The sequence below is a fragment of the Salarias fasciatus genome, chromosome 15 (assembly GCF_902148845.1).
Source record: "Salarias fasciatus chromosome 15, fSalaFa1.1, whole genome shotgun sequence".
NCBI classification, from domain to species: domain Eukaryota; kingdom Metazoa; phylum Chordata; class Actinopteri; order Blenniiformes; family Blenniidae; genus Salarias; species Salarias fasciatus.
The window spans coordinates 250,948-272,943 of NC_043759.1; the positions used below are offsets into that span (position 1 = coordinate 250,948).

Here is a 21,996-nt window from a genome sequence, read left to right on the forward strand (position 1 = left end):
TGTGTGTGTGTGTGTGTGTGTGCAGGCCCCCCTCCATGGGCTCCGCCCCCCCTCAGCCGGTCTTCATCCACTCCAACACTGAGACCTGCACACACTTCTTCTCCCTGCACACAGCGCTGGTCTGCGAGCGCCCGGTGAGTCTGAGCCCAGACCCCGGAACCCCCAGAACCACCAAGAACCCCCAGAACCACCTAGAGCCCCCAGAACCACCTAGAGCCCCCAGAACCACCTAGAGCCCCCAGAACCACCGAGAACCCCCAGAACCACCTAGAGCCCCCAGAACCACCGAGAACCCCCAGAACCACCGAGAACTCCCTAAACCACAAGAACCCCCAGTATCCCCAGAATCATCAAGAACCCCCAGAACAGGGGTGTCCAAAGCGGGTCCTGGAGTCCGCAGCCCTGCATGTCCTCCATGTTCTCCCTGCTTCGACTCAGCTGACTGCGGTGAGGCTCGGTGTCGGGTTCTGCTGGACCTGGCCCTGAATCCTCATGAGACTCAGCTGTGTTGAAGCAGGGAGACGTGGAGGACATGCAGGGCTGCGGCCTCCAGGACCCGCTTTGGACACCCCTGCCCTAGAACCAACGAGGACCCCCAGAATCAGCTGCAATGAGGACTGAGAACTATAAACGAACGCCACGGTGGCCCACCAGAACCTGGAGCTCCCTGGAGTTCTACCAGGCAGTGATGTCACTTCCTGTCTGCAGCTCCGGGTTAAGGGAAGACGGTTCCTTCCTACCCCCCAGTTAGAACCACCTAGAACCCCCCTACAGCCACCTAGAACCCCCCTAGAGCCACCTGGACCTGAGTCCTGTCTTGGTGTTGTCCGAGGGTTCTCAGGAGAACGGCTCTGACTCCGCCTCCTCCTCCAGGTCACATGTTCCGTGCAGAACGGTTCCACCACCATCGACCTGACGCCGCTCATCAACATCAACGGGTTCTACACAGCGACAGGTGGAGAACGCACACACACACACACACTGGGACACACACACACTCACCCCCCCCCCCCCCCCCCCCCCCCTCCTGGGTTCCAGATCGTTCTGCGGCCGCCGCCGGTTCTTCTCCAGACTTCTACATCAACGTCTGTCAGCCTCTGAACCCGATCCCCGGCGTGGCCTGTCCTCCTGGAGCCGCCGTCTGCATGGACCCCGAGAACGGACCGCCGGTGGTGAGGAGCCACACACACACACACACACACACACACACACACGGTTCTCTGCTGTTGACGGTTCTCTGTTCTCTGTCCTCCAGGACGTGGGCCGTCCCGCCGCGGGCCCGGAGGTCAGTGGTTCCACCGTGTCGCTGAGCTACAGCAGCTCCACCCGCTGCTCCACCGAGCCGTCGCAGAACGTCTCCTCCACCATCGTCTTCGTGTGTCAGCGAGGCCTGGAGCTGGTGGGTTCTCCACGTTCCCCCACCTTCCCCCCCCCGGCAGGGTTCCTCCATGTTCCCCCCCGGCAGGGTTCCTCCACATTCCCCCCCCCCCCCCGGCAGGGTTCCTCCATGTTCCCCCCCGGCAGGGTTCCTCCACATTCCCCCCCCCCCCCCCGGCAGTGTTCCTCCATGTTCCCCCCCGGCAGGGTTCCTCCACGTTCCCCCCCCCGGCAGGGTTCCTCCACGTTCCCCCCCCCCCAGCAGGGTTCCTCCACGTTCCCCCCCCCGGCAGGGTTCCTCCACGTTCCCCCCCCCGGCAGGGTTCCTCCACGTTCCCCCCCCCGGCAGGGTTCCTCCACGTTCCCCCCCCCGGCAGGGTTCCTCCACGTTCCCCCCCCCCCGGCAGGGTTCCTCCACGTTCCCCCCCCCCCGGCAAGGTTCCTCCGTCCTGCGGGGCTGAACATGTTCTGCGGTTCTGCTCAGGCTCATAAAACATGAGGATAACGCTGCGGTTCCAGAGGAGTTCCAGCAGGGGGCGACGGCGCTCTCATTGGAACTCTTTCAGAGAGCCGATAAGCTTTAAAGCTCCCGGTTCCAGACCAGGTCCTGGTCTCAGTCTCTGGTTCTAGAACCTGTCATCTGTTGATTTTATTCCACGAGTTAAAGTTTGGCATAAATCGTCCAATCACAGCTCCTCCTCTGTCCCCGTGACGCGTCATGTGACGGGCTGGACCAATCACAGGACAGCTGGCTTCACATGTTCAGTACGGAGACGTTCTGCTCAGAACGCTGTGGGGAACGTCAGGAACGCTCCGGCCGCTGCTTCGACAGCATGTGCCTCTGAAGACCAGGACCTGTCGCGGTTCTCGATAATCGTCTCCTGAAGTAGAACCCAGAGTTCCCGGTTCTCCAGAGAGAACCTGCTGCTGGCCCCTCATGTTCCGGTCTGACCCGTGTTCTCTGGTCCGGTTCTGCAGGGTTCTCCAGTCTGACCCGTGTTCTCTGGTCCGGTTCTGCAGGGTTCCCCCCAGCTGGCGTCGGGTTCCGGCTGTTCCCTGCTGTTCCGCTGGGCCACCCCCCTGGTGTGCTCGGACCAGACCCAGACCACCGGCTGCCGGCTCAACGACTCGCGGCTGCAGTTCACCTTCGACCTGTCGGGCCTGGGGGGCCAGGAGCAGGTGGGTCCGGTCCCGGTTCTGGTCCTGGTTCCGGTCCTGGTTCCGGGGCTCCTCTGAAGCGGCGGGTCTGTGTTCCAGGTCCAGACGGGTTCCGGGTCGTACCTGCTCAGTGTGTGCGGTGTGGTGTCGGAGCCGGCCTGCAGGGGGGCGGCGGTGTGCCGGCTGGGGGGGTCCGGACCCGGACCCGGACCCGGACGGTCCGCCGCCTCCTTCGGGGTCGGGTCCGCCATGGAGATGGACTTCAACCACCGGGGCCAGGCGGTGCTGATGCAGTACGGGGGGGGGGACCCCTGCCCCGCAGGTAAGAACCCTGAGAACCCCCATCCCCCTCCCCCAGGAAAGAACACCCCCCCCCCCCCCCCCCCCAAGGCCAATAGGCAGGAACCCCCCAGGCCAGACAAGAACCCCCCCCCCCCCCAGAACCCCCCCCGTCCAAAGTTTGATTTGCAAAGTACTTGAATGTTTAAGTGTGTGTGTGTGTGTGTGTGTGTGTGTGTGTGTGTGTCAGCCACCCTGCAGGGCGAGGAGTGTGTGTTCCCCTTCGTGTTCTTGAAGAACTCGTACTCGTCCTGCACCACAGACGGTCGCCATGACAACCGCAGCTGGTGTTCCACCACAGAGAACTACGACCGGGACCAGCGCTGGGGGTTCTGCAGCCCTGGTGAGGGGGGGGGGGTTCTGCAGCCCGGGTGAGGGGGGGGGTTCTGTGGTTCTCCTCCATCCTGCGGTTCTGCGGTTCCTCACGGTGTTCCGTCCCCCCCAGGCTCCGGGCAGCGCCGCTCCTCCATCCTGTTCAGCTGTGACGAGTCGGCGGGCCGCGGTTCTCCGGTTCTGCTGTCGGAGACGGCGGGCTGTTCCGCGACGTTCCAGTGGCGCACGGCGCTGAGCTGCCCCCCGAGAACCCTGCCCTGCCAGCTGGTGACCCGGCACCTGACCTTTGACCTGCGGCCGCTGTCCTCGCTCACCGAGCCCTGGAGGTTCCGCCACGGCGGAGACACGTGAGTTCCGGCTGACGTTCTGCCTGACGCTCCGGCTGTCGCTCCGCCTGACGCTCCGCCTGTCGTTCCGCCTGTCGTTCCGCCTGTCGTTCCGCCTGTCGTTCCGCCTGTCGTTCCGCATGTCGTTCCGCCTGTCGTTCCGCCTGACGCTCCGCCTGTCGGTCCGCCTGACGCTCCGCCTGTCCTTCCGTCTGACGCTCCACCTGACGCTCCGCCTGTCACTCCGCCTGACGCTCCGCCTGACGCTCCGCCTGTCGTTCCGTCTGACGCTCCGCCTGACGCTCCGCCTGACGCTCCGCCTGTCGTTCCGCCTGTCGCTCCGCCTGACGCTCCGCCTGTCGCTCCGCCTGTCGTTCCGCCTGACGCTCCGCCTGTCGTTCCGCCTGTCGTTCCGCCTTAAGCTCCGCCTGAGGTTCGTCTGACGTTCGTCTGACGTTCGTCTGACCCTCCGCCTGTCGCTCCGCCTGACGCTCCTGTCGTTCCGCCTGTCGTTCCGCCTGACGCTCCGCCTGTCGTTCCGCCTGACGCTCCGCCTGTCGTTCCGCCTGACGCTCCGCCTGTCGTTCCGCCTGTCGTTCCGCCTGACGGTCCGCCTGTCGTCCGCCTGACGTTCCGCCTGTCGTTACGCTGACTCGCCTGACGCTCCGCCTGAGGTTCGTCTGAAGTTCGTCTGACGTTCGTCTGACCCCCGCCTGTCGCCGCTGTCGTTCCGCCTGTCGTTCCGCCTGTCGTTCCGCCTGACGTTCCGCCTGTCGTTCCGCCTGACGCTCCGCCTGTCGTTCCGCCTGTCGTTCCGCCTGACGCTCCGCCTGTCGCTCCGCCTGTCGTTCCGCCTGACGCTCCGCCTGTCGTTCCGCCTGTCGTTACGCCTTAAGCTCCGCCTGAGGTTCGTCTGACGTTCGTCTGACGTTCGTCTGACCCTCCGCCTGTCGCTCCGCCTGACGCTCCGCCTGTCGTTCCGCCTGTCATTCCGCCTGACGCTCCCGCCTGTCGCTCCGCCTGACGCTCCGCCTGTCGTTCCGCCTGTCGTTCCGCCTGACGCTCCGCCTGTCGTTCCGCCTGTCGTTCCGCCTGACGCTCCGCCTGTCGTTCCGCCTGACGTTCCGCCTGTCGTTACGCCTGACGCTCCGCCTGACGCTCCGCCTGAGGTTCGTCTGACGTTCGTCTGACGTTCGTCTGACCCTCCGCCTGTCGCTCCGCCTGTCGTTCCGCCTGTCGTTCCGCCTGTCGTTCCGCCTGTCGTTCCGCCTGTCGTTCCGCCTGTCGTTCCGCCTGACGCTCCGCCTGTCGTTCCGCCTGTCGTTCCGCCTGTCGTTCCGCCTGACGCTCCGCCTGACGCTCCGCCTGTCGTTCCGCCTGACGCTCCGCCTGTCGTTACGCCTGGCGCTCCGCCTGAGGTTCGTCTGACGTTCGTCTGACCCTCCGCCTGTCGCTCCGCCTGTCGTTCCGCCTGTCGTTCCGCCTGACGTTACGCCTGTCGTTCCGCCTGACGTTCCGCCTGACGTTCCGCCTGACGCTCCGCCTGACGCTCCGCCTGACGCTCCGCCTGCTGTTCTCCAGGTACTACATCAACCTGTGCCAGGCGGTCCACGGCGGGCCCAGCGGCTGTCCGGACGGCGCCGCCGTGTGCCGGAGAACCGCGGCCGGAGGGAGAACCCAGACCCTGGGCCGGGTCTACACCCAGAACCTGAGCTACACCGGTGAGGGGCGGCTCTGCACACTTCCACACACGGGTTCTCTCAATGGGTTCTAGAGAAGTTCTGCACAGTGGTTCCTCGTGGGTTCTGCACAGCTTCTAGACGGGTTCTCAGGAGGTTCCGTACAGAGGATCTAAACATGTTCTGGAGCGGTTCTGCTCAGAGGGTCTGTGTAAGGGTTCTCCTCAGGTTCTACCACTTTCCCAGTCATGTCAGAACGGTTCTGCAGCCTGGTGGAACGTCGGCCCCCTGCGGGTTCAGAGTTCTCAGCAGACCCCGTTTCCACGGCAACAGAGCCTGTAGACCGGCAGCGGCGCGGGTCGCCGTGGAAACGGGTTCCGGTGCTGACGTTCTGCTGTTCTCCCCGTCTGCAGACGGGAACGTGTCGGTGGTCTACTCGGCCGGAGACCCGGTCTGCGGGAACGAGGTGGAGGCCTCGGCCGAGATCCGGCTCAGCTGCGGCAGAACGGTGGGCCGGCCGGCGCTCGTCAGGTACCAGAACCAGAACCACAACCAGAACCAAGACCGGTCCACAGTACTACACAGGCTTCATTCTTCATCTTTCTGTGTGTGTGTGTGTGTGTGTGTGTGTGTGTGTGTGTGTGTGTGTGTGTGTGTGTGTGTGTGTGTCCAGTCTGGACCCGTCCTCCTGCCGGTTCCTGATCAGCTGGTCCACCCGGGTTGCTTGTTCCGTGAAGCAGCAGGAAGTGGAGATGATGAACGGAACCATCCGGGTTCCTGAGACCGGCACGGTTCTGAGTCTGGGAGCGCTGTTCCACAGGTACCCCAGACCCGGGATCCGAAAAACCCTCAGGGACTCGCACAACTGTCAGGGACTCGCAGGACCGTCAGGGACTAGTTGAGACAGTGGTCCGTCGCGGTGACTCGGACGGTGGTCTGTATCGGGTCCTGCTCAGCTCGTCCTCAGACGGTGGCGTTGTCTCTGGTTGCCTAGTTACCACCGGGCGTCCGGAGACGTCCGCACCAACGGGGACCGCTACGTCTACCACGTCCAGCTGTCCGGCCTGTCCCACCCGCCGCCCGGCTGCGAGGACGCCGCCGTCTGCCAGGACAAGGAGGACGGGCCGCTCCGCCGCCCGGTGGGGTCCGCCGGCCGGGCCCAGTTCTTCATCAGAGGTCAGAGACGTTCCCCGCCGTCCAGCCGGTTCTGCGCGGAACCCGGACTGAGTTCCGTCTGTCTCCAGGAGCCGGCCTGGACGCCGTCATCCCGTCCGCCTCGGACTGCGGCCGGCAGGAGAACGCCACGGTGTCGACCAGCATCACGTTCTCCTGCAGCCCCGAGGCCGGCGCCGGGATCCCCGAGTTCCTGAGGGAGACCGGCGACTGTCGCTACATGTTCCAGTGGTACACCGCCGCCGTGTGCCCCCTGCGGTGAGTCCAGGCCAGAACCTGGCCCGGGTCCAGGCCAGAACCAGGTCTAGACCCACTCCAGAACCTGGCCCGGGTCCGGTCCAGAACCTGGTCTGAGTCCAGTTCTTGGTGTTCTGTGCAGAACGGTGGACACGCAGAGCGACGGGGACGACGACGGCGGCTCCGCCTCCTCGTCTTGGGGGCGGGGGCCGGGCGGCGGCGGCGGTGTTGCTGCTGGTGGGCGTGTCCCTGTGTCTCCTGGGACTCCTCCTCTACAAGCGGGAGCGCAGGTGAGACGTGTGGCTTCCTGTTCCGTCCCTCCACATTAAGAGCTGGCACCGGGGGGCGCTGCTGGCACCGGGGGGCGCTGCTGGCACCGGGGGGCCCTGCTGGCACCGGGGGGCGCTGCTGGCACCGGGGGGCCCTGCTGGCACCGGGGGGCGCTGCTGGCACCGGGGGGCCCTGCTGGCACCGGGGGGCGCTGCTGGCACCGGGGGGCGCTGCTGGCACCGGGGGGCGCTGCTGGCACCGGGGGGCCCTGCTGGCACCGGGGGGCCCTGCTGGCTTCGGGGGCCCTGCTGGCTTCGGGGGCCCTGCTGGCACCGGGGGGCCCTGCTGGCTTCGGGGGCCCTGCTGGCACCGGGGGGGCCCTGCTGGCTTCGGGGGCCCTGCTGGCTTCGGGGGGCGCTGCTGGCACCGGGGGGCCCTGCTGGCTTCGGGGGCCCTGCTGGCACCGGGGGGCCCTGCTGGCTTCGGGGGCCCTGCTGGCTTCGGGGGCCCTGCTGGCTTCGGGGGGCGCTGCTGGCTTCGGGGCCCTGCTGGCTTCGGGGGGGCGCTGCTGGCTTCGGGGGGCCCTGCTGGCTTCGGGGGCCCTGCTGGCACCGGGGGGCCCTGCTGGCTTCGGGGGCCCTGCTGGCTTCGGGGGCCCTGCTGGCTTCGGGGGGCGCTGCTGGCTTTGGGGGCCCTGCTGGCACCGGGGGCCCTGCTGGCTTCGGGGGGCGCTGCTGGCACCGGGGGGCCCTGCTGGCTTCGGGGGCCCTGCTGGCTTTGGGGGGCCCTGCTGGCACCGGGGGGCCCTGCTGGCTTCGGGGGGCCCTGCTGGCACCGGGGGGCCCTGCTGGCACCGGGGGGCCCTGCTGGCTTCGGGGGCCCTGCTGGCTTCGGGGGGCCCTGCTGGCTTCGGGGGGCCCTGCTGGCACCGGGGGGCCCTGCTGGCACCGGGGGGGCCCTGCTGGCTTCGGGGGCCCTGCTGGCTTTGGGGGGCCCTGCTGGCACCGGGGGGCCCTGCTGGCTTCGGGGGGCGCTGCTGGCACCGGGGGGCCCTGCTGGCACCGGGGGGCCCTGCTGGCTTCGGGGGCCCTGCTGGCTTCGGGGGGGCCCTGCTGGCTTCGGGGGGCCCTGCTGGCACCGGGGGGCCCTGCTGGCACCGGGGGGCCCTGCTGGCACCGGGGGGCGCTGCTGTGGTGGGGGTGGGGGCGGGGCCTGTCAGTCTGAGAGCTTCCTGCTGGACAGAACGGGTTCCAGGAAAACCCCCTGCTGACGGTTCCGTCTCCCTGCAGGACTCTGGTTCTGCAGAAAGTTTCCAGCTGCTGTCGACGAGGAACCCGAGTCTCCTACAAGTACTCCAAGGTGAGTGAGGGGCGAGCAGCAGAGTCCCCGACAACGCCCAGACAACACCCCAACGAGTCCCCGATAAGGTACTGACGAGTCCAAGACGACTTACTGACGAGTCCCTGAGGAGTTACTGACGAGTTCCGGGTGAGTTACCAACAAGTCCCCGACGAGTCACTGACGAGACCTGATGAGTTCGCGGATAGTCCATGAAGAGTCCCTGACAAGTGACTAACGAGTCCCTGATTAGTTCCCAAGGACGCCCCGACAACGCCCCGAGTCCCTGATAAGTTACTGACAAGTCCTTGACGAGTTCCTGGTGAGTTACCAACGAGTCCCCAAAACGTCACTAACGAGTCCCCGACGAGTCCCCAATAGTCCCCACTGAGTCCCCGACGAGTCCCCAATAGTCCCCACTGAGTCCCCGACGAGTCCCCAATAGTCCCCACTGAGTCCCCGACGAGTCCCCAATAGTCCCCACTGAGTCCCTGACGAGTCCCCAATAGTCCCCACTGAGTCCCTGACGAGTCCCCCCAGGAGTGAGTCCCCCTCATCGATGAGTCGCCGAGGAGTTTCTGACGAGTCCAGACGAGTCCCGAGCGTTAAACGTTAAAAGGACGACTGCTGGAACCAAACAGTGTCGTCATGGAATCGATGCCTGATTGTCCTGTTGTCATGGAAACGGTCCTCAGGTCAACGTGGACGAGGACGGCGGCGAGGAGGAGATGGAGTGGCTGATGGAGGAGCTGGAAGCCCCGCCCACTGGAGCCGACTCCGCCCCCTCCGGCTCCGCCCCCTCCCGCCGGGGCGGCGGTCACCATAGCAACGGCCACATCCGGACCAAGCCGGTGAACACGGACGGGCTGCGCTCGTTCTCTCTGGACGAGCAGGAGGACAGCGAGGACGAGGTGCTGAGCGTCCCGGGCGTCCGGGTGCTGCGGGGGACGGGGACCGGGACCGGGACCGGGACCGGGAGCATCTTCCTGCAGGTCAGCTGCCACCGCTGCCCCCCCCCGTCCCCGCTGACCCCCCCCCCTGCTGACCCCCCCCTGCTGACCCCCCCTCTGCTTGTCCTCAGGAGGAGAGCGACGAGGACCTGGTGGGTCTGCTGGACACCCCGGGGAGCAGGAAGACCAGGACCGTCAGGCCCCGCCCCCCGGGCCTGACCCCGCCCCCAGCGGCCGGCGACCAGGACGACAGCGACGAGGACCTGCTGAGGGTGTGAACTGGTCCTGAACGCTCCGGAACCCACGAGGCCTTCTTATTTATTACTGTGTTCTTCCGACCCACCACCCGGACCGGGTCCAGGGTTCAGGGTTCGAGTCCGGATCCGGATCCGCTCGCTTTTCTGATTCAGCTCAAACGGGTTTTGGTGAAAACTCCTCCGATCCTGTCCAAGAATCCAGAACTGGCTTCCAATAAAAACACTGAGAGCGAAGAACCTGCTGACTCCCGGGTCCACTATGGGTCTGGAACCGGGTCTGGGACCAGTTTAGAGTCCAGATTGTGTTCCAGCTGGTCCGGAACACGCTGATCCAGAACCTGCTTGTTTCCACGGCAACGATTCACAGGAAGACGCTCCGTTTAAATGAGGACACTGCTCAGAACCACGCAGAACACTCCGGCTCCGTTGCCATGGAAACGGGGGGAAACACTCTGTCTCCATGGAGACGGGGAAAGGCACTGTCTCCATGGAGACGGGGAAAGACACTTGTCTCCATGGAGACGGGGGGAGACAGTCCGTCTCCATGGAGGCGGGGGGAGACACTCCGTCTCCATGGAGATGGGGGGAGACACTCCGTCTCCATGGAGACGGGGGGAGACACTCCGTCTCCATGGAGATGGGGGGAGACACTCCGTCTCCATGGAGACGGGGGGAGACACTCCGTCTCCATGGAGACGGGGGGAGACACTCCGTCTCCGGGAACAGAACATTCCTGAGAGAACATTGTGACCTCGGTGTGTTTTGACTTGGGTTGTCGTCGTGGAAACGGGGCCCCGGTGGTTCTGGGGTTCTGCAGTTCCTCAGCAGAGTCGGACTGAGGCTGGAGGTTCTCGAGGTTCCGGTTGAGGCTTGGGGCCGCGGAGCGTCCTGATTGGTGGAGAGCTCTGCTGCGTTTGTTTTGGTTTGTTCTGCCGACAGCGAGCAGCTGAGCAAACAGTCCTGCTCCTCGCCTCGCGCCAGACCTCCAGGGTCCACAACGCTCCCTGGTCCCTGGGTCCAGCTGATCCGGTTCCAGTGAGCCACCTTTTGGTTCTCATGTCAGCAAAATAAAAGATTCTGAGAATCCAGATCAGTTGTAGAGTCCAGTTCCTGAAGAAATCAGTGTTCCCCCTCTGTGGTCCACCTGGAACCCGGTCTGGACCCTGTATGGAACCCGGTCTGGACCCGGTCTAGAACCCGGTCTGGACCCGGTCTAGAACCCGGTCTGGACCCGGTCTAGAACCAGGTCTGGACCCGGTCTAGAACCCGGTCTGGACCCGGTCTGGACCCGGTCTAGAACCAGGTCAGGACCCAGGTTAGCATTAGCCGCAGTAACTAGCTAGCATCTCCATGTAGCAGGTTGTTCTTCGGGTTCTCGGTTCTCGTCAGTGTTTTTATCGGAACCTCGGTGTTTTATCGGAGTTTCCAGGAATCTCTTCTGAAGAACCGGAACGTTCTTCCAGGATCCGAGGCCCCGTCTCCACGGTAACCGCCTCAGGTGACCAACAGAGCTTTTCGAAAGTGCTCCGTCTCCATGGAAACAGGGAAACGCACCTTAGCTACATTGTTTTCAGTGTTAGTCGTTGCCATGGAAACGGGCAGAACTGGTTGCCGTGGAAACGGACCTCAGGCGCCGCGCGGCAGTGGGACCCGGTCTTCTGTTTTCGGGGGGAGCGGGTTCCACGTGGGTTCCGTCCTGAAGCGTGTCGGTGTTCTCCGGACTCTGGACTGAGGGGAACGCGGTTCTCCGATGGTACGATTGTTGTCTTTCTGTTTTCTTCGCCTGTTTTCCTTTTTAATGAAGAAATGTTGTAAAAATTTGACTGTTTGAATAAATGAGATCAGCTGTTGGTTCTCTGTCCTGGTTCCACCTGGTTCCACCTCAGCCTGCAGCTGGACAACGTTCCCCTAAATCTGGTTCTGAAAAACCTGGATCAAGTTGATTCCAATGATGGGTTGGGATCTGGATGTGGGATCTGGGTTGGGATCTGGATGTGGGATCTTTGTTGGGATCTGGATGTGGGATCTTTGGTGGGATATGGATGTAGGAGCTGGGGTGGGATCTGGGTAAGGATCTAGATATGGGGTCTTGAGTGGGGTCTTGGGTGGGGTCTGGGTGTAGCATCAGGATCTGGATGTGGGATCTGGGATCAGGATCTCCCCTGAGGGGACCATCTGTCAGATTCTCTGCTCTAGTTGATGAAGTTGACCGATAGACTTGGTTCTGGTTCTGAACTGGTTCTAGTTGGACTTCAGTGACGCGTTCGGACTCGAGGGTCCTGGACCCGGTCTGAGTTTCACTGCTGGACTCTGGAGGGGACAGAGGACCGTCTGGTTCTGATGGTCTGTCCTTCAGAACGTCCTTCGGAGAACTCCGGGTTCCAGACTGAGTTCCTGTCTCTGAGCTGCTGTCTCGTGTGTGTCGTGTGTCTCCTGTCTCATGTCTCTTGTGTCCCTCGTGTGTCTCATGTGTCTTGCCTCTCCTGTGTCTCCTGCATCTCGTGCGTCTCCCATGTGTCTCCTGTCCCTCGTGTCCCTCGTGCGTCTCCTGGCTGGCTGCTTCCTGGAACCGGCTGCCGTCTGTTCACTGATTGACCAACGTTCTCCTCGGCGTTCCGTCTCCGTCCCCGCTCCGTCTCCGTCCCGCCCCGTCCCGCTCTGCATTCCTCCTGAGAAAACAAAGTGTCTCCTCGCTCCGGCGCCCCGCCGACCTCCGACCCCGGCGGGCGGATAAAAGGCCGGCGGGCGGCGAGCGGCGCTCAGAGCGGCCATGACCTCGTTCGACGACGTGCTGCAGGAGGCGGGGCCGTTCGGCCGCTGCCAGCGGAGGATCTTCCTGCTGTTCTGCCTGGTGTCGGTTCCGTGGGCCGGCGTCTACGTGGGCATCGTGTTCCAGGGCTTCACGCCGGACCACCGCTGCGCCGAGCCGGCGGCGGCGGCGCTGGCGGCGCGCTGCGGCTGGAGCCCGGAGGACGGCCGCCGCCTCCCGGCGCCCGTCCTCAACGGGACCGGGGAACCGCGGCCCGACGGCTGCCGGCGCTACGACCGCGACTGGAACCGCACCGGCCTGACCTGCGACCCCCGCGAGCTGGAACCCGAACCCGGGACCCCCACCGCCGCCTGCGGCCACGGCTGGGAGTACGACTACGAGGGCCGGCGCTCCTTCGTCACCGAGGTCAGTCCAGTCCGTCCGTCCATAGAGCAGGGTTACAGACGGCCGAGCCGACGAGCTTCACGGTGTGAACAACAACGGCGATCAGAGGCGGAACGTCCAAACTAATAAACTATCAGTAGAGCGTCTCAAAATCAACACAGAAAGACCAAAGACGAGGTCGGGCCGAGCTGAAGGCTGAGAGAAGAGGAGGGTCTTCAGCAGGGATTTAAAACACTGACTGGGATGGGGGGGTGGGGGGTGGGGGTTCCAGAGTCTCGGGGTCCACAGAAAAGGCTCGGTCCCCCCTGGCTTTAACCTGGACCTGGGAACGGCGAGAAGGCGTTGGTCAGCTGACCGTAACGCTCTGGACAGGGTGAAGGGCGGAGAAGATCGGCCGGCGGGGGGGGGGGGGAGATATTTAAAAACTGTTAGAGGGATGTTAAATCAATGCGGTGGCGGACGGGAGCCGGTGGAGCGACGAGAGAACCGGGGGGATGAGAGCGAGTCTTCTGGGTCAGGTGAGGAGTCCAGCGGCAGAGTTCTGGACCAGCTGCAGGCGGAGGAGTCGGGTTTTTCCGATACCGGAGTAAAGACTACTGCAGTAATCCAGGTGAGAGGTGACGGAGGCGAATGGCTGCGCTGACCCTGCTGGGGGGTCTGCTTTAGTCCGCCGGAGGCCTCGGGGGGGGGGGGGAAAAACTTCTTCTGACGACTGATCTGCTGCTCCAACTTGAAGGAACCGTCAAAGATCACACCCCGAGTCCTGACGGCTGGCTTGGAGTTCCCGGCAGAGAACCCAGGGTGCAGCGTGAAGAGCTGGAGGGGTTTTGCCAGATACAATGACCTCTGACCTCTGACCTCTGTCTCCTCCTCGTTGAGGTTGAGGAAGTTGGCTGCAGTCCAGCAGAGGCTGGAGAGCAGCAGGGAGGAACAGCTGGACGTCGTCTGCAGAGCAGTGGAGGAGATACTGTATTTATGAGACCTCCTCAGGGCAGGATGCACAGGGCCCAGGATGGAGCCTTGAGGCACCCCACAGGAGAGGGGGGCGGCACAAGAGGTGCTGTGGACAGATCTGGATCCGGACTGGAATTCTTCAGAGGTTGTTATCTGTATCTAACGGTTGCAGCTGGGAGTAAAGTCCACGCTGAAGAGCTCTGGAGAGGACGGCGGTCTGGAGACGGCCTGAAGTCTGCAGGGGAAGAGGGTCGAGGATGGACCACAGCCAGCCTGAAGACCGGGGGGACACGACCAGAGGACAGAAGGCTGTGGACTAATGAGAGGAGGAAGGGGGAACTGGAGCCAGGACTCCTGGATCCTGGAGGAGGTGGTAGGCAGACAGTCGGAGGACAGACAGAGGACGGACAGACAGTCGGAGGACAGACAGAGGACGGACAGTCGGAGGACGGACAGTCGGAGGACAGACAGTCGGAGGACAGACAGTCGGAGGACAGACAGTCGGAGGACAGACAGTCGGAGGACAGACAGTCGGAGGACAGCTGAAGGCTGCAGGAGTCTGACTGCAGCAGAGAGGGAGGCCAGGGAGACGGACTCAAGCTGTGAGGAGGTTGCTGGAGGGGGGGGGGGGGGGGGGGGTGGAGTTCAGAGTGTGAAACAGAACCCGGGTTTGTGACAGTGTGAAGGTGGTTCTGCCTGGGGAACGTTCTCCGCGGGGTTCTGGGCCGGGTTCTGGATTTGGTGGAACTCTGCTGCGTCTCTCGCGGTTCTTTATCAGTCGATGCTGTGGATCGGAGGAGGTTCTCCTGAGAACCGAGACCTGCTGAGGTTCTGTGTCTGCTTCTGCTCTCAGTTCGACCTGGTGTGTTCCAACTCGTGGCTGGTGGACCTTTACCAGGCCACCCTCAACGTGGGCTTCCTGGTCGGCAGCATCGCCACCGGGTACCTGGCCGACAGGTGAGGGCTGGGCAGGTTCCACACGGGGTTCCATGTCGGGTTCCACATTGAGTTCAATGTTGGGTTCCACATGGGGTTTCAGAGGGGATTCCACTAGGGGTTCACTTTGAATTCTGCATGGGGTTCCACATTGAACGCCATGTTGGGTTCCTCAATGGTTTGACATTGGGTTCCACATTTGGTGCCTTAGACGGTTCTTCATTGGGTTCCTCGGTGGGTTCTATGTTCAGTTCTTGTTGTGTTCCGCACCCCTGACCCCCCTGTGGTTCCTTCAGGTTCGGCAGGAAGGTGAGCTTCCTCCTGTCCAACGTTCTCAACGGCCTGATGGGGATCCTGGTGGCCGTGGCGCCAAACTACGCCACCCTGCTGGTCTTTAGAACCTTCTTCGGCTTCGGGGTCAAAGGAGGCTGGGTGGTGGGATACGTTCTGAGTAAGAACCGAGATAGAGCGCCTTCCTCCTCTGGCATCAGACTATAGAGCATCTTCCTCCTCTGACATCAGCTCATAGAGCATCTTCCTCCTTGGTTCTCCTCTCAGTCACGGAGATCGTGGGGGTGGAGTACCGCCGGACGGTGGGGGTTCTCTACCAGATGTTCTTCAGCGTGGGGATCCTCCTGCTCCCCCTGCTGGCCTACTTCATCACGGACTGGCGCTGGCTGCAGGTGGCCATCACCGCCCCCTACATCCTGTTCCTGTCCTACTACTGGTGAGGAGAACCCGGCAGGGCCAGATGTTCTCCAGATGCTCACCAGCCTCTTGTGGTTCCATCAGGTTCATCCCGGAGTCTCCTCGGTGGCTCCTCTCTCAGAACCAGAAGTCCAAAGCCGTGGCGATCACCGAGGCCATGGCTAAGGAGAACCACATGACCCTGTCCAAGAACATTGAGGTACTGCGGGTTCCGGTGCCGCTCCGGACCGGGACGCCAGTGGTTCTCATGGGTTTCCATGTTCTCACCTCGGTTCCAGACTTTGGCGGATGACAATGCCGACTCCACCAGCGCCTCCTTCATGGACCTGATCAGAACCCCGAGGATGAGGAAGCACACCTTCATCCTCAGCTTCAACTGGTGAGTTCGCTTGAAGAACCACAAGAACCACAAGAACCTCACCACAGCCGGCCGTCACCAGGTCCACCAGACTACTCAAATAATCCACACAGAACGTCAGAGTCCAGACCAAAGCTCCAAAGACCAAGACAGAACAAGACCAAGACCAGAGCATACAACACAAGACCAAGACCAGAGCATACCTAGGTAAGACCAAGACCAAGACAGGAGCATACCAAGACAAGACCAAGACCAGAGCATACCTAGGTAAGACCAAGACCAGAGCATACCAAGACAAGACCAAGACCAGTGCATACCTAGGTAAGACCAAGACAAGAGCATACCAAGACCAAGACCAGAGCATACCAAGACAAGACCAAGACCAGAGCATACCTAGGTAAGACCAAGACCAAGACTAGAGCATACCAAGACAAGACCAAGACCAGAGCATACCAAGACAAGACCGAGACCAAGACAGGAGCATACCAAGACAAGACCAAGACTAGAGCATACCTAGGTAAGACCGAGACCGAGACATGAGCATACCAAGACCAAGACCAAGACCAGAGCATCCAAGACCAAGACCAGAGCATATCAAGACAAGACCAAGACCAGAGCCTACCAAGACCAGAGCATCCCAAGACCAAGACCAGAGCATACCAAGACAAGACCAAGACAAGAGTATATCAAGACAAGACCAAGACCAGAGCATACCTAGGTAAGACCGAGACCGACACATGAGCATACCAAGACCAAGACCAAGACCAGAGCCTACCAAGACCAGAGCATCCCAAGACCAAGACCAGAGCATACCAAGACAAGACCAAGACCAGAGTATACCAAGACAAGACCAAGACCAGAGCGTACCAAGACAAGAAAAGACCAAGACCAGCGCATACCAAGACCAGAGCAGACCAAGACCAGAGCATACAAAGACCATACCAAGACTAAACCAAAACCAGAGCACTCCAAGACCCAAGCATCCCGAGACAAGACCAAGACCAGAATGGACTGAGACAAAACCAGAGCATACCAAGACAAGACCAGAACCAGGAGAATCCTTAATCAACACCAGAATCACAACAATCTTGAGACCAGGACCAGGAAACTCTGGACTGAGACCAGGACCAAGAGAATGTTTTCTGACACAAGGTCCAAGGGAATCCTAAATGGGACCAGGAGAAACTGGACTTGGACCAAAACCAGTCCAAGCTGGACTGTGGCCAGGACTATGGGAATCAGGACTGAGTTTATGACCAGGTTAATGCTGACTGAGACGAGGACCATTAGAATCCTGACTCGGACCGGGACCTAGACCAAAAAGAACCAGAGCTTCAGTCTGGGCTGAAGAGTCTCTGAAATGAAGAACCGGTTCCACGCGGTTCCTTTACCATCGTGAAATGTTCAGTGTTCTGTCTCTGCGACTGTTGCCGACTCGTCTGTGAGCTCAGAAGGAAGGCGAGCGGCGCGGAATGAAGCTGTTCTCTGGGTTCTGCCTCAGGTTCACCAGCGCCGTGGTCTACCAGGGCCTGATCATGAGGCTGGGCATCCTGGGGGGGAACGTCTACATCGACTTCCTGATCTCCGGCCTGGTGGAGTTCCCGCCGCCTTCCTCATCCTCTTCACCATCGAGCGCATCGGACGCCGCCTCCCGTTCGCCGCCGCCAACATAGTGGCCGGAATCTCCTGCTTCGCCACCGCCTTCATCCCCGACGGTGAGTCCGAGGGGGACCCACCCAGAATGCCCCGGGAACGCCCCGGTAACGGACCGGGAACAGACCGGGAGCGGACCGGGAACGTTGGGCTGAAGCTCCGCCTGTTCCTGCAGGGATGTTCTGGTTCAAGACGGTGGTGGCCTGCATCGGCCGGCTGGGGATCACCATGGCCTTCGAGATGGTCGTGTTCGTCAACACCGAGCTCTACCCCACCTTCGTCAGGTGAGCCCCCCGCGGAGCGGCGTGTCGGTGTGTTCCACGCTGTGTGACGTTGTTGTTGTTGTTGTTGTTGTGGTTGTTGTTGCAGGAACCTGGGTGTGTCGGTGTGTTCCACGCTGTGTGACGTTGTTGTTGTTGTTGCAGGAACCTGGGCGTGTCGGTGTGCGCCACGCTGTGTGACGTTGTTGTTGTTGTTGTTGTTGTTGTGGTTGTTGTTGCAGGAACCTGGGTGTGTCGGTGTGCTCCACGCTGTGTGACGTTGTTGTTGTTGTTGTTGCGGTTGTTGTTGCAGGAACCTGGGCGTGTCGGTGTGTTCCACGCTGTGTGACGTTGTTGTTGTTGTTGTTGCGGTTGTTGTCGCAGGAACCTGGGCGTGTCGGTGTGTTGTACGTTGTGTGACGTTGTTGTTGTTGTTGCGGTTGTTGTTGCAGGAACCTGGGCGTGTCGGTGTGTTCCACGCTGAGTGACGTTGTTGTTGTTGTTGTTGTTGTTGTGGTTGTTGTTGCAGGAACCTGGGTGTGTCGGTGTGCTCCACGCTGTGTGACGTTGTTGTTGTTGTTGTTGTTGTGGTTGTTGTTGCAGGAACCTGGGTGTGTCGGTGTGTTCCACGCTGTGTGACGTTGTTGTTGTTGTTGCAGGAACCTGGGGGTGTCGGTGTGCGCCACGCTGTGTGACGTTGTTGTTGTTGTTGTTGTTGTGGTTGTTGTTGCAGGAACCTGGGTGTGTCGGTGTGCTCCACGCTGTGTGACGTTGTTGTTGTTGTTGTTGCGGTTGTTGTTGCAGGAACCTGGGCGTGTCGGTGTGTTCCACGCTGTGTGACGTTGTTGTTGTTGTTGTTGCGGTTGTTGTCGCAGGAACCTGGGCGTGTCGGTGTGTTGTACGTTGTGTGACGTTGTTGTTGTTGTTGCGGTTGTTGTTGCAGGAACCTGGGCGTGTCGGTGTGTTCCACGCTGTGTGACGTTGTTGTTGTTGTTGTTGTTGCAGGAACCTGGGCGTGTCGGTGTGTTCCACGCTGTGTGACGTTGTTGTTGTTGTTGTTGTTGCGGTTGTTGTTGCAGGAACCTGGGCGTGTCGATGTGTTCCACGCTGTGTGACGTTGTTGTTGTTGCGGTTGTTGTTGCAGGAACCTGGGTGTGTCGGTGTTTTCCACGCTGTGTGACATTGTTGTTGTTGTTGTTGTTGTGGTTGTTGCGGTTGTTGTTGCAGGAACCTGGGTGTGTCAGTGTGTTCCACGCTGTGTGACGTTGTTGTTGTTGCAGGAACCTGGGCGTGTCGGTGTGCTCCACGCTGTGTGACGTTGTTGTTGTTGTTGCAGGAACCTGGGCGTGTCGGTGTGTTCCACGCTGTGTGACGTTGTTGTTGTTGTTGTTGTTGTTGTTGTTGTTGTTGTTGTTGTTGTTGTGGTTGTTGTTGCAGGAACCTGGGTGTGTCGGTGTGCTCCACGCTGTGTGACGTTGTTGTTGTTGTTGTTGTTGCAGGAACCTGGGCGTGTCGGTGTGTTCCACACTGTGTGACGTTGTTGTTGTTGTTGTTGTTGTTGTTGCGGTTGTTGTTGCAGGAACCTGGGCGTGTCGGTGTGTTCCACACTGTGTGACGTTGTTGTTGTTGTTGTATGCAGTTGTTGTTGCAGGAACCTGGGCGTGTCGGTGTGCTCCACGCTGTGTGACGTTGTTGTTGTTGTTGTTGCGGTTGTTGTTGCAGGAACCTGGGCGTGTCGGTGTGTTCCACGCTGTGTGACGTTGTTGTTGTTGTTGTTGTTGCGGTTGTTGTTGCAGGAACCTGGGCGTGTCGGTGTGTTCCACGCTGTGTGACGTTGTTGTTGTTGCGGTTGTTGTTGCAGGAACCTGGGCGTGTCGGTGTGCTCCACGCTGTGTGACGTTGTTGTTGTTGTTGTTGCGGTTGTTGTTGCAGGAACCTGGGCATGTCGGTGTGTTCCACGCTGTGTGACGTTGTTGTTGTTGTTGCGGTAGTTGTTGCAGGAACCTGGGCATGTCGGTGTGCTCCACGCTGTGTGACGTTGTTGTTGTTGTTGTTGCGGTTGTTGTTGCAGGAACCTGGGCGTGTCGGTGTGTTCCACGCTGTGTGACGTTGTGGTTGTTGTTGCGGTTGTTGTTGCAGGAACCTGGGCGTGTCGGTGTGTTCCACGCTGTGTGACGTTATTGTTGTTGTTGCAGTTGTTGTTGCAGGAACCTGGGCGTGTCGGTGTGCTCCACGCTGTGTGACGTTGTTGTTGTTGTTGTTGTTGTTGTTGTTGCGGTTGTTGTTGCAGGAACCTGGGCGTGTCGGTGTGCTCCACGCTGTGTGACGTTGTTGTTGTTGTTGCGGTTGTTGTTGCAGGAACCTGGGCGTGTCGGTGTGTTCCACGCTGTGTGACGTTGTTGTTGTTGTTGTTGTTGTGGTTGTTGTTGCAGGAACCTGGGTGTGTCGGTGTGTTCCACGCTGTGTGACGTTGTTGTTGTTGTTGCAGGAACCTGGGCGTGTCGGTGTGCGCCACGCTGTGTGACGTTGTTGTTGTTGTTGTTGTTGTTGTGGTTGTTGTTGCAGGAACCTGGGTGTGTCGGTGTGCTCCACGCTGTGTGACGTTGTTGTTGTTGTTGTTGCGGTTGTTGTTGCAGGAACCTGGGCGTGTCGGTGTGTTCCACGCTGTGTGACGTTGTTGTTGTTGTTGTTGCGGTTGTTGTCGCAGGAACCTGGGCGTGTCGGTGTGTTGTACGTTGTGTGACGTTGTTGTTGTTGTTGCGGTTGTTGTTGCAGGAACCTGGGCGTGTCGGTGTGTTCCACGCTGTGTGACGTTGTTGTTGTTGTTGTTGTTGCAGGAACCTGGGCGTGTCGGTGTGTTCCACGCTGTGTGACGTTGTTGTTGTTGTTGTTGTTGCGGTTGTTGTTGCAGGAACCTGGGCGTGTCGATGTGTTCCACGCTGTGTGACGTTGTTGTTGTTGCGGTTGTTGTTGCAGGAACCTGGGTGTGTCGGTGTTTTCCACGCTGTGTGACATTGTTGTTGTTGTTGTTGTTGTGGTTGTTGCGGTTGTTGTTGCAGGAACCTGGGTGTGTCAGTGTGTTCCACGCTGTGTGACGTTGTTGTTGTTGCAGGAACCTGGGCGTGTCGGTGTGCTCCACGCTGTGTGACGTTGTTGTTGTTGTTGCAGGAACCTGGGCGTGTCGGTGTGCTCCACGCTGTGTGACGTTGTTGTTGTTGTTGTTGTTGCAGGAACCTGGGCGTGTCGGTGTGTTCCACGCTGTGTGACGTTGTTGTTGTTGTTGTTGTTGCGGTTGTTGTTGCAGGAACCTGGGCGTGTCGGTGTGTTCCACGCTGTGTGACGTTGTTGTTGTTGTTGTTGCAGTTGTTGTTGCAGGAACCTGGGCGTGTCGGTGTGCTCCACGCTGTGTGACGTTGTTGTTGTTGTTGTTGCGGTTGTTGTTGCAGGAACCTGGGCGTGTCGGTGTGCTCCACGCTGTGTGACGTTGTTGTTGTTGTTGTTGCGGTTGTTGTTGCAGGAACCTGGGCGTGTCGGTGTGTTCCACGCTGTGTGACGTTGTTGTTGTTGTTGTTGTTGCGGTTGTTGTTGCAGGAACCTGGGCGTGTCGGTGTGTTCCACGCTGTGTGACGTTGTTGTTGTTGCGGTTGTTGTTGCAGGAACCTGGGCGTGTCGGTGTGCTCCACGCTGTGTGACGTTGTTGTTGTTGTTGTTGCGGTTGTTGTTGCAGGAACCTGGGCATGTCGGTGTGTTCCACGCTGTGTGACGTTGTTGTTGTTGTTGCGGTAGTTGTTGCAGGAACCTGGGCATGTCGGTGTGCTCCACGCTGTGTGACGTTGTTGTTGTTGTTGTTGCGGTTGTTGTTGCAGGAACCTGGGCGTGTCGGTGTGTTCCACGCTGTGTGACGTTGTTGTTGTTGTTGCGGTTGTTGTTGCAGGAACCTGGGCGTGTCGGTGTGTTCCACGCTGTGTGACGTTATTGTTGTTGTTGCGGTTGTTGTTGCAGGAACCTGGGCGTGTCGGTGTGCTCCACGCTGTGTGACGTTGTTGTTGTTGTTGTTGTTGTTGTTGTTGCGGTTGTTGTTGCAGGAACCTGGGCGTGTCGGTGTGCTCCACGCTGTGTGACGTTGTTGTTGTTGTTGCGGTTGTTGTTGCAGGAACCTGGGCGTGTCGGTGTGTTCCACGCTGTGTGACGTTGTTGTTGTTGCGGTTGTTGTCGCAGGAACCTGGGCGTGTCGGTGTGCTCCACGCTGTGTGACGTCGGCGGCATCGTGGCTCCGTTCCTTCTCTACCGTCTGGCCGTCATCTGGCTCGAGCTTCCGCTCATCATCTTTGGTGAGAACCGCCGGGAACAGAACCGGACAGAACCGGTCCTGGTCTCGGCTCCAGACTGATGTCGGTGTTCTGGTTCCGGTCTTCAGGGTCTCTGGCGTTCTTGGCCGGCGGTCTGGTTCTGCTGCTCCCGGAGACCCGAGGCGTTCCGCTGCCCGACACCATCGAGGACATCGAGTTCCCAGAGAAGTGGGTTCCTGGTCTGAGT

At 60.7% G+C, this 21,996-nt stretch overlaps 2 protein-coding genes across 2 annotated transcripts in view; both read left to right on the forward strand.

Moving 5' to 3' along the window:
- Positions 1-9,986, forward strand: part of igf2r (insulin-like growth factor 2 receptor) — a 33,224-nt gene extending 23,238 nt beyond the window's left edge. The window contains 18 exon segments of the mRNA XM_030109780.1: positions 26-134; positions 874-955; positions 1,039-1,172; positions 1,256-1,399; positions 2,398-2,556; positions 2,635-2,857; positions 3,065-3,217; positions 3,320-3,554; positions 5,115-5,254; positions 5,626-5,743; positions 5,886-6,032; positions 6,207-6,388; positions 6,457-6,643; positions 6,765-6,840; positions 6,842-6,912; positions 8,182-8,251; positions 8,926-9,222; positions 9,312-9,986. Coding sequence (XP_029965640.1) covers positions 26-134; positions 874-955; positions 1,039-1,172; positions 1,256-1,399; positions 2,398-2,556; positions 2,635-2,857; positions 3,065-3,217; positions 3,320-3,554; positions 5,115-5,254; positions 5,626-5,743; positions 5,886-6,032; positions 6,207-6,388; positions 6,457-6,643; positions 6,765-6,840; positions 6,842-6,912; positions 8,182-8,251; positions 8,926-9,222; positions 9,312-9,458 — 2,674 coding nt within the window. The 3' untranslated portion in view covers positions 9,459-9,986.
- Positions 9,987-12,207: 2,221 nt separating this feature from the next.
- LOC115401533 (solute carrier family 22 member 2-like) lies at positions 12,208-17,488 on the forward strand. Its single transcript, XM_030109781.1, is given in 9 exon segments — positions 12,208-12,612; positions 14,399-14,502; positions 14,778-14,932; positions 15,040-15,208; positions 15,274-15,388; positions 15,468-15,568; positions 17,049-17,149; positions 17,152-17,262; positions 17,376-17,488. Coding segments are annotated over 9 exon segments (1,374 nt in total).
- Positions 17,489-21,996: the final 4,508 nt, after the last annotated feature.